Source organism: Lepus europaeus, chromosome 5, assembly GCF_033115175.1.
Source record: "Lepus europaeus isolate LE1 chromosome 5, mLepTim1.pri, whole genome shotgun sequence".
In the NCBI taxonomy this organism is placed as follows: Eukaryota; Metazoa; Chordata; class Mammalia; order Lagomorpha; family Leporidae; genus Lepus; species Lepus europaeus.
The window spans coordinates 56648566-56665790 of NC_084831.1; the positions used below are offsets into that span (position 1 = coordinate 56648566).

A 17225-nucleotide genomic window follows, 5' to 3' on the forward strand; every position below is an offset into this window, starting at 1 on the left:
AGCTTCTGGGTCTCCCTTGTGGGTGCAGGGGCCCAAGCATTTGGGCCATCCTCTACTGCTTTCCCAGGCCACAGGAGAGAGCTGGATCAGAAGAGGAGCAACCAGTACTAGACCCGGCTCCCATATGGGATGCCGGCCCTTCAGGCCAGGGCGTTTATCCACTGTGCCACATAATTAGTCAGTAGTTCGAAACAAGGCTTCCTATCTCATCTTGAAGAATTCATAGGAAGAAACAAATGCCTGTTAATTCTTAAAGTTTATTCAGTGTTATGAAATTTCATACATTTACATAAAGAGTTTTTTCTTGCTATTTTCAGATATTCAACATCTATATTGATGTATGTAAATAACCATAATATTTTAGATAAAATTGCAGATTTTTTAAGAGTATAGAATTCTAATTACAAATAAAAATATATTGTAGACACTTGTAGAGTGAATAAATCCAATGTGTGGTCCTAAATCTAGAATTTTGAGGGAAAAAAAAGGCTCATTTTTATTTTTTAATTTTAAAAAGCTAACATAGGACTTGTTATATTATAGGATTTTTATTCATTTACTCAACATCTTTTATTGAGAATTGATAACATGTATGTGCTAGTAATTTACAGAACATTCATAATGTCTTTTATAGAGAATCTCAGCCAATAGGGAAAAGAAACAAATAATTAATTACAGTAACTGATAGTGATATGAGAGGAAGATTTCAGAGATTGGTCATATTCTCTTTGTTTTAGGAGAAAGGTCAGAATGTTTAATTTTACTTTTAATGTTTGTACACATGGTTCCTCTGCCTTTCATGCTTGTTGCACACCGCTGTCCTGCTACAGTTGCCTACCATTGGTCTTTGAAAAACCTTGTTCTCCTTAAGTGTTTGCTCCTGTTGCCTCTTCCAGGAATGTGCCCCCCACCTCAATACCACATAATCCCCCACCTTTCCATAGTTAGTTCTGTCCAGCCTTCAATCTTAACACAAGAGTTCCTTAGAGAAACAGTCGTTGAATCTTCTAGTCTAAATCAAATTCCTCCACAATTTGTTATCATAGCTCCTTGTAATTTTCTTTCAAGTAATTAACATTTGTAGTTACTTAGGTTTTCCCATTGGGTGTTTCTCTTCCTCAGAGGACTATAAGGTCCCTGAGGGCATATTAAACTGTTCTATTCTCACTGTGTAGCACAATGCCTGTCACTTAGAAAGTGCCCAGTAGATCTTGGATCGATCAAATGAATGCATATAATGTCATTGTCATTAAAGCTTGAACAGAGTGAGAGAGGGAAGGACAAAGGAAGTGGATTAGTTTTATAACCACGTGGTCACCTCTTGTGTTTTATCAAAAGAATTAATTAACATTGCCTGAAGTTGGAAAGTGGGATATTATATTAAGAAGGTGTAGCTTTTACTCAAGTCACCTGGAGAGGTGACCATTAATGATTATTATACAAGTAATTTAAAATTAAGCTAACTTGATCTGTTAAGCCCCAAGTTTTCAGTTCTGCCAATATTGCAATGAAATTAACACAGGTAAATTGAAATAGTTTAGAAATCATAATCAGGAGTTTTTGTATTCCTTATTATAATCATTAAGAATAAAAATATAGATTGTCCTATAAATGGGACACTGGGACAATATGGTATCTTTTACATATGTAAGCCTTCTTACAGGATACTGCACAAATATATATATCCTTTCATACATTGTACAGTATCCAAAGAAGCAATTTTCATGACTTGTTCACTAATTTTGTTGGAAAGGAGCAAAACACCTCAAACAAAGGGTTGTATTACATTTTAGATGATTTTTTAAAAAGATTTATTCATTTATTTAAACGGCATAGTTACAGAGAGAGTCTTCCATCTGCTAGTTCACTCCCCAGATGGCCGCAATGTCTGGAGCTGCGCTGATCAGGAGCCAGGAGCTTCTTCTGGGTCTCCCATGCAATTGCAGGTTCCCAAGGACTTGGGCCATCTTCTGCTCTCCCAGGTCATAGCAGAAAGCTGGACTGGAAGTGGAGCAGCCAGGACTCAAACTCGCACCCATGTGGGATGCGGGCACCGCAGATGGCGGTTTTACCTGCTACGCCATAGTACCACCCCAATGTGTTGTTTTTAAGGACATGGCTTGTTTTGACATTGTGATTCTTGTTGTTTGAGACTAATATACCTTCTCATGTCAAATCTGTTACCATCTTGAACAGTGGTAGGTTTAGGAGTACTATCTTGCTCCTGATGATTTCTTAGTGCATTGTTTTAGGTTTGTTAAACAGATGTCTCTTTTGAAACCCAATACATTTATGAGACCATTCTTGAATTTGTTCTCAAATTTGTAAATAGCCCATACATTTCCGATACATATATCAGTTATTTGAACAAAAGCTAAAACCATTTTTTTACACCTCAAATAGAAATGGAGTATTTGGGGGCCGGCGCCGTGGCTCACTTGGTTAATCCTCCGCCTGCAGTGCCAGCATCCCATTGGGCACTGGGGTCTAGTCCCGGTTGCTCCTCTTCCAATCCAGCTCTCTGCTGTGGCCCAGGAAGGCAGTGGAGAATGGCCCAGGTGCTTGGGCCCTGCACCCGCATGGGAGACCATGAGGAAGCACCTGGCTCCTGGCTTCAAATCGGCGCAGCTTGCCGGCATAGCAACCATTTAGGGTAGGACATCTATTTTTTTTTTTTAACATTGATCATTTGAAATACAGTGCATTCCTCAAAATAAAATGGCTGCCTAATTTTTAAGATTGATTTATTTTTTATTTGAAAGAGTTACAGAGAGGGAGGAGAGGCAGAGGCAGAGAGAGAGAGAGAGAGAGAGAGAAGTCTTCAGTCTGATGGTTCACTTTCCAATTGGCCACAATGGCCAGAGTTGCGCTGATCCAAAGCCAGGAGCTTCTTCTGGGTCTCCGATGTGGGTGCAGCGACCCAAGGACTTGGGCCATCTTCTACTGCTTTCCTAGGCCATAGCAGAGAGCTGGATCGGAAGTGGAGTAGACGGGTCTCAAACTGGTGTCGTATGGGATGCTGGCACTTAACTCCAGAGTGTTAATGTGCTGCACCACAGCACCGACCCCAGAAATTACTTTATGAATGCATTTCTTGTATTACATACTAGTTCCATACATAATGTTTTGTTTCATTGAATAGTCAGTAAAAGTAACTTTTCTGATGAAGTCTATGCCATTTTCATGAATTTAAAAGTATTTTCAAATCCTGTAGTCCTTTATCCTCAAAAAAAAAAAAAACTTTAAAAACAGTATTTCTTTCAAAGTTACCATAGGTAGTATATTTATTGCTTAATTTAAGTTTTTGCAGGTGTCCTATTTATAGGATGATGGGTTAATACTTTATCATTTTCACAGGGCTCAGTTATAGGTAATACTTCTAATTTATTCCTTCAGAATCTTTCTCATGTACCAATGACACAGCAACAGTTTATGAAGTTTGAGAATATCCATATTAATAAGGTAACTACAGTGCTCTTTTTTCTTCCAAAATCAGTTTTCTCCTCCTAGAATCGGGCTGTTAATCAGATTGTTTGTGAATTTTCATATGTGCAGCCTGTGAATTAGGTTATATCTTCTGCTATGAGCAACAGTTTTACTATCTTTTCTTTATTTGTAGAAACCTGGTTTACTTGGAGAAGCCCCACCTATGGTACTTCAGAACGCATTAGGGAGAGGGTCATCACGTCCATTGAAAACGGAATTGGGACATCCTGGTGAAGCACATAAAAGTAAATAATGTGTATTTACTGAAAAGTCAGTAAACAGTGAAGTTCAAGATTTAAAGATAGCTTACCTGTATGATACTTTACGGCATGGGTGGGTAGGGTATTGCCTGAGGGCTGTGTAAGGCCTTCAGAATCATTTTTTCTGGTCCTGCCATGGCAACCACTGGTCCCTGCCAAAGGACCCCTAGGTGGACTTGAATTGTAATAAATCCTTAGCAGGTTAATTATATGTTGATAATTTCATATGGCCTGTGAATGATGTTATAAATATCCAAATGGCCTTTGCCAGAAAAAATATTCCTACCCTTATTAGGAAGGTCACATTTGGGTTTTATTCAATCATTTAAAATATCAATACCTCTCTTGGCTGTTTTATTTTTTAATATTGATAGTTTACTGATAGACTTGCTACCATGCCAAAATAAGACTTTCCCTGTTGGATATGCTTTAATATTTTATGCAGGTTCACAGCAATATGAGGTAAAGACATAGATCCATTTGAGATTGACATGCTGCCCACTGGGTTGACAGCATGTTATATAAGTATGCATTTAATTTTTGCATGGATAAAAATCCCTTTGCTTTTATAAAAGGAATTTCTAGTGTTTGTAAATTAAGTCAGTGAAGGAATTTTTATGGTGTGATGTCCTCTTCCAGAATTCAGTTTTCTTTGACTAAAAGCTTATGTGATTATAACTCATGTTGGATTAAGTAATAAGCTATTTGCTTTAGCATATGCTACATTAAAAACATTGAAAATTTAGTGTCCAAGTAAATACATCACTAAAAGATAGGAGAAACAAACTATCCATCTCCAAATGTTTAATATTAAAAGAGGTTTAGGAAGTATGTATAGTGAATTTGTAAAATGTAAATTTGATTTAAAGTATTCATCAAAATTAACTCTTTTCATTTAATTTTGTCTTGTTGATTTTTTTTATGGTATACAGGTTTTTTTTGTTTTGTTTTGTTTTTTTGTTTTTTTTTTTTTTGTTTTTGTTTTGTTGTTGTTTTTTTTTGGACAGGCTGAGTGTATAGTGAGAGAGAGAGACAGAGAGAAAGCTCTTCCTTTTTGCCGTTGGTTCACCCTCCAATGGCTGCTGCGGCCGGTGCATCTCGCTGATCTGAAGCCAGGAGCCAGGTGCTTCTCCTGGTCTCCCATGCGGGTGCAGGGCCCAAGGACTTGGGCCATCCTCCACTGCCTTCCCAGGCCATAGCAGAGAGCTGGCTTGGAAGAAGGGCAACTGGGATAGAATTCGGTGCCCCAACTGGGACTAGAACCTGGTGTGCTGGCGCTGGCCTGTTTTTGTTTTTTAACATTTATTTTAAAGGCAGAGTTACAGAAAGAGAGGGGGAGACAGAGGAATGAAGAGATCTCTTTCTTGGTTCTCTCCCAAGATGGCCCACACTGAAGCCAAGAGCCTGGACCTTCTAGGTCTCCCACATGGGTAACAGTGGCCCAAGTACTTGGGCCATATTTCACTGATTTCTCAGGCGCAGTAATAGGGGAGCTGGATTGGAAGTGGAGCAGCCAAGACTGAAACCTGCGCTTACATGGGATGCTGGTGTCACAGCAGCAGTTAACCAACTGCACCACAATGCTGGCTCCTATTTTATTTTTTAGAAGCTTTTATTTATTTGGCCGGTGCCGTGGCTCAGTTGGCTGATCTTCTGCCTGCGGGGCTGGCACCCCAGGTTCTAGTCCCGGTTGGGGCGGCAGGTACTAGTCCCAGCTGCTCCTCTTCCAGTCCAGCTCTCTGCTGTGGCCCAGGAGGGCAGTGGAAGATGGCCCAAGTGTTTGGGTGCCTGCACCCACATGGGAGAACGGGAGGAAGCACCCGGCTCCTGGCTTCAGATCGGCCCAGCGCCAGCCATGGCAGCCATTAGGGGATTGAACCAATGGAAAAAGGAAGACCTTTCTCTCTGTCTCTCTCTCACTATCTAACTCTGCCTGTCAACAACAACAACAAAAAAGATTTTATTTATTTGAAAACAGAGTGACAGGGAGGAAGACAGAAATAGAGATCTTTCATCTGGTTCACTCTCCAAATGGCACCAATGGCCAGGGCTGGTCTAGACTAAAGCCTGGAGCCCAGAAGTCTGTCCTGGTCTTCTGGGTAGATGGCAGGGTCCCAGGTACTTGGTCCATCTTCCTCTGCTTTCCCAGGCACATTAGCAAGAAGCTTGCATCTTAAGTGGAACAGCCAAGACTCGAACAAGTGCTCCAGTATAGGTGTGGCAGTGTCACAGGCAGTGTCTTAACATGTTGTGCTACAGCATTGGCCTCAGCCTATTGACATTTACAAAGTGGAGTGGTTCCAGGTTTCTCTATTAAAACTTTTTGATTTCTCCCAGAATTTCTTATTTCTGTAAATAAAAACATGAAACTTTTATTTCAAATTTGGTACTTATCTATTCACAAGCACAAATTAAAAAGAAAAGTAACAATGATGTGCTAATGTTTAACAGCCAGTTCTGTAGGTATAAACGAAGTCTTATGTGTAGGCTGATTTCGTTGAAAAGGGTTATATAATTGACTCATTAGCAAGTTTAAGCTGCTAACCAAATTTACTGTTGGATTTAATCAAACTTTATGAAAGGTTTATTTATTTATTTCAAACATACACACAGACACAGAGATCTTCCATCTGGGCGAGTCTGAAGCCAAGAACCAGGAACTAAATGGGTCTCCCATGTGGGTTGCAGGAACTCACATACTTTCTTGATCCATCATTTGTTGCTTTCTAGGGACTTTAGCAGGAATCTATGTTAGAAGCAGAGTAGCTGGGACTCAGCTGTCACTCCAATATGGGATGCTATTGTCCCAAGCAGTGGCTTAACCTGCTGTGCTGGAAGGCGTGCTCCTAGAGAACTTTTAAACTTAATAATTTTAATTATTCTGTTTAAATATGAATAGAACTTAAATGCCAAAAAGCACACACATTCTGCACTCAGCTTTTAATCTAATCAATATATGCGTTTTAAAGTATAAATATAATTGAGTTTATTACAGAAATTATTAACAGTAAGAAGAGCATCATTACTATTTTTATAAAGGAATCTCTGTACTCTATAACTTCTGACCTCTCTTTTCTGAATTTAACTGTTCTCTAATAGGTACAAAATAGATTTCTTCATATTTTGCCCATAACAAAATCAAGAGCACTAATTTGAATCTTATCTAACCAAAAGCTTTTTGCATTTTACGGTTCACTACATCATCTAATCTGATTGAACTCTAATAACAGGTAGAATGGGAATGTTACCATCCTTTCCAAATCAGCACATTGGTGGACATGCTGGGCCTGGGCATGGTAGTACTCAAGAGAAACACTCAGCCACTGTGGGAATTACAGAAGGAAATTTCTCTGGATCTCAAAACTATCCAAACCCCACTACTGGAGGCTTGGTGGCAGGACACCAGAAACAGCAAAGTCAGACACAAGGCACAGAGATAAATTCAGAGGTAAGAAAATTGTGTGTGTTTGAGAGGGTTCATATATTAAATTGTATGCTTACCTGTTTTTTTATGTATATGAATATATATATTCCTTTTTTTATTTTAAAGATCTATTTATTTCTTTGAAAGGCAGAGTTGCAGAGAGAGATTGAAGTCTTTCATATGCTGGTTCACTCCCCAAATGGCCCTAATGGCCCCAACGGCCAGAGCTGGGTCGATCAGGAGCTGGGAGCTTCTTCCGGGTCTCCTGCTCAGATGCAGGGGCTCAAGGATTTGGGCCACCCTCCACTGCTTTCTCAGGACATTGCAGAGAGCTGGATTGGAAGTGGAACAGCTGGGACTTGAACCAGTACCCGCATGGGATGCCGGCACTGCAGGCAGTTGCTTTACCCAGTGTGCCACAGTGCCAGCTCCTGTATATTCCTTTTTAATTATGTGTTCAATTTTACTAATAGTGCTTTAATTTGTAATTATTTTACAGTTGGTATAAAGTTTCATAAAACTATCAACTACTTCTAAGCTTGAAAGGAAGTTAATATACTTTAACAGTATATAAATATGGATTATAAATTAGGTAATTGGTTTGTCAAATTTTTTTAATAGTTTACATTTATGTCTCAAGGTTGAAGAAAACAGCAATCTTTAAAAATGCTGTTACAAATAAGCAAATAAAAAAATTCAGCTTTTGATACATATGCCAGTTAACATTTGGTAATATGCTTAATTGTTTGCCAGTTGCTAAGTATAATAGTTGTAATTTGTATAATATGCATTTTTATATCTGTTAAAAATAGTGGAATATGAATTTTTGCTGAATCATTTGCAGTATGCATGACTTCCAAAACTACTTGGTAATTTTTTTTTCATTTCAAAGTCAGAGTTACACAGAGAGGAGAGGCAGAGACAGAGAGAGAGGGGTCTTCCATCCGTTGGTTCCCTCCCCAATTGGCCACAACAGCCGGAGCTACACCTCTAAGGAGCCAGGAGCTTCTTCTGGGTCTCCCATGTGGGTGCAGGGGCCCAAGGACGTGGGCCATCTTCTGTTGCTTTCCTAGGCCGTAACAGAGAGCTGGAATGGAAGAGGAGCAGCTGGGACTAGAACCAGCGCCATATGAGATGCCGGCGCTTCAGGCCAGGGCGTTAACCCGCTGCACCACTGTGCCAGCCCTCCCAAAAATACTTGGTATCTTAAAAATAAAATATAAGCTAGCTTAAATGCAAAATTTTGCATTTTGGAAAAGCTTAGTAGTATCAATACTACACATCAAGTTTTGTGGTGATAGTTATGAGGTTTTCTGTATAAACAATAATGCTGTTTTTTAAAATACTCTTCCTATTTTATGTGTATGTTCTATACCTATGTGAAGTATTTTGACATTTAAAGGCAGAGTCAATTTTAAGTAAGTTATTAAACTGGTCTTTTCAGGAGAATCTGGTCTCTCTTAATTCTGGAAGTTTAGATCCAGTTATTTTATTGGCTTATTTGTGAATGTCATATAAATAGATACAATAAGGTTCATCTGATTTTATTCATACCCTCAAATACTCTTTAGTTTGTAAGTGCTGTAAAATTTAGCGATATAAGGAAAATTATTCATGTAATTAGTTGTATTCAAGTTTTAGGTCACTAATACTTAGTTTTTAAGAGGTTTTGATATCACATAGTCACAGAGGAGGTATAGATAGAACATCCAATAATTGTCCATTGAGAAAGCTAAAGAGATTATAGAATAAAGTTTTTTAAGGTTATCTCCAATATCAGTTGCTTGGGTCGTCAAGGAAAATTAAACAGAACTCATATATACATACTCTGTATCTTTTTGCCATCTGTAATTCATTGAAAGTTCCAGAGATTTTAGAAAAAACTGGACTTGAGACAATTTACATAATAGGTAAACAAGGGTCTGTTGGGAGGATGACAACCAGAACAGGGCAGAGTCTGGAAAATGACTTACGAAGAACTGGGGAAATGGATGTATGGAACCTAGAAAGGGATGACTGACCAGATGATGTATTTTTAAAAATATTCATGCAATTCTTGGCATTTTATATTTCTCTGATAGATAAGATTTATGTATTTGAAAGAATGGCAGAGAAAGAGTAAGAGACCTTTCATCTGCTGATTTACTTCCCAAATGGCCGCAATAGCCAAGATAAACTCAAAATGTTTTCCAGTTCTCCAAATTTGTAGTTTGCTAGATAATTGGTTTAACTTTGAGATTTTTTTTTTCTAGAACTACATCTTTTATACTGTTTTGTGTATGATTAGTGGTCTCTTTTTTTTTTTTTTTTTTTAAAGAGAGAATGAGTGAATATAAGTGTACTCCTATCCACTGGTTTACTCCCCAAATGCCTACAGTAGCTGTGGCTAGGCCAGGCTGAATGCAGGAGCCTAGAACTCAACCCAAATGTCTCACTTGGGTGGCAGGAGCCCCAACCATTGGAGCCATCACCATTGCCTTTCAGGGTCTGCATTAGCAGGAAATTGGAATCAGGAGCCAAAGCCAGAAGCTGAATCCAGGCTCTGGGATGTGGGACCTGGATATCCTAGGTAGTATCTTAACTGCTAGTCCAGATTGCTGCACCTAACAGTGATTCCTGACTCTGGGTTTTTGTGTCTAGAATCACCTTGAATTAAAAAGGGAGAGTGGGGATTGGACTCTAAATGAGGTCTGTGGTTTTTTGTTTGTGTATACTTGGGTAATATACATAACATAAAGTTGTCCATTTTAGCTATTAAATTTTTTTTTCATTTATTTAAAAGGCGCATAGATAGACAGACACAGATAGTCTTCATTGTGCTGGTTCAATAGCCAAGGTTGGGCCAGGTAGAAGCCACAAGCCTGGAACTATCCAGGTCTCCCATGATGGGGCAGGTGTCATGGACCAAACTTCTTGGGCTGACACCTGCTGCCTCTCAGGGTGCATATTAGCAGGAAGCTAGAATTGAAAGTGGGTCCTGATCCCACTTCTGATTGGATTAGGACTCAAACATAGGTACTCTGAAATGGGGTGCTGGTATCCAAGTACAGTCTTGACTGCTGTACCAAATATTCACCCCATTTTAAAATATAGGATATAATAAATATGTATGTGCTTTGGCATTGTTGTGCAACTATTATTGCTGTCTGTCTCCAGAAGATCAGCTTATACTGTTTCTGCCTGCTGCTTTTATGAATTTGATTATTGTAGGTACCTCATAGAAGTAAAGTGCCAGAATATTTGTCATTTTGTGTCTGGCTTATTTCACTCAGCCTAATATTTTCAAGGTTCATCCTTTGTAGCTTGTATCAGAATTTTTTTTTTCATTTTTTAAAAAATGTTATTTATTTATTTGAGAGAGTTGCAGACAGTGTGAGGAAGAGACAGAGAGAGAGGTCTTTCTGCCATTGGTTCACTCCCCAAATGGCCACAATGGCCAGAGCTGCGCCGATCTGAAGCCAGGAGCCAGGAGCTTCTTCCCAGTTTCCCATGTGGGTGTAGGGGCCCAAGGACCCAGGCCATCTACTACTGCTTTCCCAGGCCATAGCAAAGAGCTGGATTGGAACATGGGCAGCCAGGACTAGAACCGGCACCCATATGGGCTGCCGGCGCCACAGGCGGAGGATTAACCTACTGCGCCATGGCGCCGAGCCCAGAATTTATTTTTTAAACTAAATATTCATGTTTGTGTATGTGTTTCTGTGAGAGAGAGGGACAAAGAGAATAATTAAAATTTGCTTATCCGTTCATGGACATTTGGGGGATTTCTACCTTTTGACCAATGTGAATAATCCAGTTATAAGTCTTGGTATACAAATGTCTGATTCCTTGCTCTTAGTTCTTTTGGCTATATACCCAGGGGTAGATTTGTTGGATTATACAGTAAGTCTATGTTTAATTATTTGAGAGACTACTAAAGTATTTTTCATAGCAGCTATAACTTTTTTTTTTTTTAAATTAATTTGAAAGCCAGAGTTGCAGTGAGAAAGAGAGAAAGGTCTTTCATCACTGATTCATTCCCCAGATGGCTGCAATGGCTGGATCTGTGTGGATCTGAAGTCAGAAGATAGGAGCTTCTTCTAGATCTCCCACATGGCTGTAGGGGCCCAAGGACTTGGGCTATCTTGTACTGCTTTCCCAGGCCATAGCAGAGAGCTGGATTGGAAGTGGAGAAGTCAGGACTGGAACCGGCGCCCATATGGGATGCCGACACTGCAGCCGGTGGTTTTATCTCCTTTGCCACAGCGCTGCCCTCATTGGTTGATTTTTTTTTTTTAAATACATATGAAAGGCAGAGTGACAAGAACGTAAGCATGAGCAAGCTCTTCAATCTATTGGTTTACTTCCCAGGTGGCCAGAACAGCCAGGATGGGTCTGGCCAAAGCCAGGAGCAAAGAACTACATTCTAGTCTTCCATATGGATAGCAGGGTCCAAGTACTTGGACCATCTTCCACTGCCTTCTTAGGCACATTAGCAAGGAGGTGGATCAGAAGTAGAGTACCAGGACCCCAACATGGTATACAATATGGGATACCAGTGTTGCAAGTGGCAGATTAACTCACTACACCACAACATTGGACCCTGTTGAACCACTTTTACGTTCTAGGAATAAATTCTACTTGGTCACATTGTGTAATCCTCTTACTCTACTGAATTCAGTTTGCTAGTGTTTTGTTGAGAATTTTTGCATTACAGTCATAAGGTATATTGGTCTGTAATTTTCTTGTAGTTATCTTTGATACCAGAGCAATACTGCCCTCATAGAATGAGGTAGTGTTCCTTCCTCTTATTTTTGGTATGGGAGACTTTGAAAAGGATTGGTATTAGTTTCTTTTTAGATGTTTGGGAGAATTTCCTTGTGAATCCATGTAGTCCTAGGCTTTTATGTTGTAGGGAAATTCTATACTTTTTTTAACTTTATAAATTATTCTCATGTATAACCAGAGTTGAGAACTCCCATTGTGAATATAACTTCATTAATCTGAGTATCTTAAAACAATGAGACTTTTTTGTTTTCTGACTTTTCGGTATGCATTTCATCATTGAGTCTTCTCATTGTCCCTTGTGCTGTATTCTTTTGTTAGCAGTTTATGTAATGGGTTTTTTTTTGGGGGGGGGGTGTGAGATTGATTGATTAAGTTGAAAGTCAGTTACACAGAGGAAAAGACAGTGTGAGAGTGAGATACAGACAGAGACAGAAATCTTCCATCTGCTAACTGTTTGCTCAAATAGCTACAATGGCTGAGACTGGGCCAGGCCACAGCCAAGAGTCAGGAGCTTTTTTCAGATGTCCCACATGGGTGCAGAGGCTCAAGTTCTTGGGTCATCTTCTACTGTTTTCCCAGGCACATTAGCGGGAAGCTGGATTGGAGGTTGAGCAGCTAGGTCTGGAACTGGTTGTCTATATGGGATGCTGGTGCTGCAGGTGGCAGCTTAACCCACTATGCCATTGCTTATTCCCCATCCTTTAGGTTTTGATATGTTGTGTTGTCGTCTTCATTTGTTTCCATGAATTTTTGATTTCCTCTGTGACCCATTGTTCATTCAGGAGCATGTTGTTCAGTCTCCATGTGTTTGCATGTTATCTGGGGTATATGTTTTTTCTTTTTAAAGATTTATTTATTTTTATTTGAAAGGCAAATTTACAGAAAAAGAGGTCTCCATCCACTGCTTCACTCTCCAAATGGCTGCAACAGCTTGGGCTGGTCCAGGCTGAAGCCAGGAGCAGCTTCTTGGTCTACCATGTGGGTGCAGGGACCCAAGCACTTGGGCTATCCTCTGCTGCTTTCCCAGGCACATTAGCTGGGAGCTGGATAGGAAATGGAGCAGCCAGATCTCTAACTGGTGCCCATATGGGATGTCGGTTTTGCAGGCAGTGGGCTCTTTACCTGCTAAGCCACAACAAGGGCTCTGGGAGTTTCACTTTCCAGCTTCATTCCATTGTGGTCAGAAAAGATACATAGTATGATTTCAGTTTTTTTCAATTTATTGAGACTTGCATAATTTATGGCTTCGCAATATGGTCTATCCTAGAGAAAGTTCCATGCACTGATGAAAGAATGTGTAATTTGCAGATATACTATCTGTAGAAATGTTCTATAGATATTAGTTCACTTCATTTGGTTCATAGTGTAGATTTGCTCTGTTTCTTGATTTTCTGTTGTGTTCATGTGTCCATTGCTGAAAGTGGGATGTTGAAGTCCCCCATTATTATGGTATTGAAATCTGTCTCCCTTTAGGCTCCTTTAACATAGCTTGGCACCCTTAATTAGGTGCATATACATTTATTATAATCACATCTTCCTATTAAATTGATACCTTAATCATTACATAATGCCCTTTTTTGTCTCAACAGGTTTTGTGTGTTAAAGTCTGTTTTGTCTGATAGTGGGATGGCTACACCTGCTGATTTTTGCTTTCCATTGGCATCAAATATCTTTTCTATCTCTTAACTTTAATTCTGTATCTTTGTTGTTGAAGTGTGTTTCTTGGAGGCAGCAAATAGATCTTGTTTTTTAATCTATTTGATATCTATCTTTTAATTGGAGAATTTAGGCAATTTACATTCAAGATTTTTTTTAAAGATTTTTTTTTTTTTTTTTTGCTTTGTTTTGTAAGAGCTAGAGAGGAGGAGAAACAAGAGAGAGAGATCTTCCATCTACTGGTTCATTCCCCAGATGGCGGCATAGTCAGTCCTGAGCCAGGCTGAAGCCAAGAGCTTCCAGGTCTCCCATGTGGGTGACAGAGGCCAATATACTTGGGCAATCATCTGCTGCTTTTCTCAGAAACATTAGCATAGAGTTGGATCTGAAGTGGAGCAGCAGCCAGGACTCAGACCTGTGGTCCAATATGCTATGCTACAAGGCCAGCCCTTCAAGGTTACTATTGATAAGTAATAACTTGGCCCTGTCATTTTTCTGTAAATATTCCTTTTGATTGTTTGGATTTCCTTTGTACTTTTACTAGATTTCTTGCCTTCACATTTTTTCATAATGATGACTGTGTTGCTGTGTTTCCATGTGTAGCACATCCTTAAGCATCATTTGTAATGCTTGACAAGTGATGACAAATTCTTGGAAATTCTGTTGTGGAAAGTCTTTAATGAGAACTTTGCAGAGTTACAGTATTCTGTGTTGATAGTTTTTTTCTTTTAAGACTTGGAGTATGTTTCCATTCTCCTACCCTGTAGCGTTTCTGATGAGAAATCAGTTGTGACTCTAATTGAAGATCTTCTGAAGGTAATCTTTAAAAATATATATATTGAGTGAATACATCTATATCAGTGATCTACCTATCATATATATGACTTCTTGGGGGCTTATGAAGATGTGGAAGATCTTGTGTCCAAATACAATGATATAGTATGACTTAACTAAAATTCTTGGGATTAGAAGTATTTCGGATTTCAAACATTTTGGGGTTTTTGGAACATTTATAATATAGGTGAGGTGTCTTGGGGATAGGATCCAAGTCTAAATACAACATTCATTTATATTTCATATACCTCATATGCATAGCCTGAAGTTAATTTTTTTATAATATTTTTAATGATTTTGCACATGAAACGGGTTCATGATGTAGCAAATTCTAATTGGACATCATGTTGGTGCTTTCAAATTTCTAAGCATTTTGAATTTTGGATTTGATTGTGCTCAACCTGTTTTAGGTAGCTAAGGAAAAAATGTAAGGAACTGTGGTTCATAAACATAGAAATAAGCCCTTGTGATTATACTTTCTTCATTCTGGTCAGGGGACAAAAGGAAAACGTTTAAAATGAAAACAAAGCTACTGGCTTTACTTAACGTGAATTATGTCTTTGAAATCTCCATCATCAGAGAGTGAAATATTTACAGAAAACTCAGAAAAATATACTGAACAATCTATACTGTGATTTTTTTTTTAACTGGTTGAGGAAATATTGGGAAATTCCACATTTAGCTGGTCATATAAAAGTGTTCTGACAGTGTATTTTTAAGAAATGTGAATATTTAGCATTATTGTGAAAATGTGAAGTTGGTGTTTGCTAAGTCTACTTATTTTGTTTGGCATTATTTTTAGTACCTGAGGTAAGTAAGTTTTGTTTTTATCATCTTATTGAAGTCATATAGGACAAAATAAAAACAATTTTAATAAAAAATTTTAAATGTTGATAGTATTTTTGGAAATGAGATATGAAATTTGTTTATTCTGGTGAAGAGTTCTGTCATGGCTCATGTGAGAAGATTTTGCATGACCTTTAATTCTCTTTCAGTTCTGAAGTTCTGTGGTTCTAGAATAGAAAAACTGAGAGGCAGATGTGGTGCAGCGAGCTAAGATGCTGCTGGGACTTGTATTCCATATCAGAGTAACTGATTCACATCCTAGCTACTTTGCTTCCTGTCCTGCTCCCTGCTCATGTGCCTAAAGGGCAGCAGGTGATGGGTTCAAGTACTTGAGTCCTTGCAACCTATATAGGAGACTTGGATGAAGTTCCTGGCTTGTGACTTTTGCTGGGTCCAGCCTCTGCTGTTACAGGAATTTTGGGGAGTGAACTAGAAGATGGAACATCACTCTTTCTCTGTATCTGCCTTTCACATAAATAGTCTTTAAAAAAAAAAAAAACTAACTGAAAAAATAATAGCAAGAAAATGTGATTAACACTATTGTTCACATAAGTTTATATCATCAAAAATTAAGTTCCATTGGGCCGGCACCGTGGCTCAACAGGCTAATCCTCCGCCTAGCGGCGCCGGCACGCCGGCTTCTAGTCCCGGTCAGGGCGCCGGATTCTGTCCCGGTTGCCCCTCTTCCAGGCCAGCTGTCTGCTGTGGCCCGGGAGTGCAGTGGAGGATGGCCCAAGTGCTTGGGCCCTGCACCCCATGGGAGACCAGGAGAAGCACCTGGCTCCTGCCATCGGAACAGCGCGGTGCGCCGGCCGCAGTGCGCTAGCCGCGGCAGCCATTGGAGGGTGAACCAACGGCAAAGGAAGACCTTTCTCTCTCACTGTCCACTCTGCCTGTCAAAAAAAAAAAAAAAAAAAAAACCATATATATATTAAGTTCCATAAATTGTTATCACACTAGACTTGTTGGAACCGAAATATGTCTCTTTATGCATTTTTATTTTCTTTTACCTCTTAGTAAGCACTTCTTTTGTTTTGATAAATAGGCTGCCTCAAAGAATCAGACTTCCCTCCTGGGAGAACCACCAAAAGAAATCCGGCTCAGTAAAAATCCATATTTGAATTTGGCAAGCGTGTTGCCCAGTGTATGCTTATCATGTAAGTGAGGGTTCAGTATTAATATTTTGGAGTTTTATGTGTACTTACTATAATGAGTTTAATTTTAAACTTAATGGAAGCAAATATTACCTGTTGACCATAGTAAGCCCTATATCATGACCCCCATTAAAATGGGAAAAACACTTAAAATTAAGACAGTGTGTTGAGGAAAGCCTTTTTTATATACTGTTTTTATTAAGAATATAATCAGTTTATTGAAGTTTTATTGAGTCATAGTTGAAAATAATGTGAGGAAAGCAATTATTTGTCAGTGTGATAATGCTTTACAACAGCTTCCTTTTTTCAAATTAGAGGTTTAAAAATTTCAGTAATGTATCCAAAATGTATGAGCTCCAAAAATGTATGAGCAACAAATCTAAAGATACAGAATTCTTTTTTTTCACTCAGTCCTTCAGTTAGTATAAATCAACTATTCGTTCAGTTTTAGGGGGAAAAAAATCACAAATGTGTGCCCTAGGCACAAAGATAATCATTACAACATTCATTGTTAGTAGAGAAAAACTGGAAAATATCTTAATATTTATCATTGAAGGTGGTTAAATAGTTCATTATAAAATGAAATATTATGCAACTATATTTAATTGAAAGATTTCTATCTACATATAGATTATATGAAATTATCTCCAAGGCATAATTTTAAGTAGAAAAAGTAAATATGCATAAAGTGATTCAGTTTGTGTTTATTTACAGCTATACCTACATGTTTTTATGCACATGTTTGACTAAGTGCATAAAAAGCAAACCTGGGAAAGTAATTCTAAACTGTTACCTCTT

The 17225-nt window shown here is 38.7% G+C and overlaps 1 protein-coding gene across 2 annotated transcripts in view; it reads left to right on the forward strand.

Annotated features, from left to right (window-relative positions):
• The window catches only part of RAVER2 (ribonucleoprotein, PTB binding 2), an 87405-nt gene that overhangs the window by 55904 nt on the left and 14276 nt on the right, over window positions 1-17225 (forward strand). The window contains exons 7-10 of one of the 2 annotated variants that reach the window (XM_062191479.1): window positions 3397-3462; window positions 3620-3731; window positions 6977-7194; window positions 16319-16430. In XM_062191479.1, coding sequence (XP_062047463.1) covers window positions 3397-3462; window positions 3620-3731; window positions 6977-7194; window positions 16319-16430 — 508 coding nt within the window. The remainder of the gene's footprint in view (window positions 1-3396; window positions 3463-3619; window positions 3732-6976; window positions 7195-16318; window positions 16431-17225) is intronic. The other variant, XM_062191481.1, reaches the window with a different exon arrangement.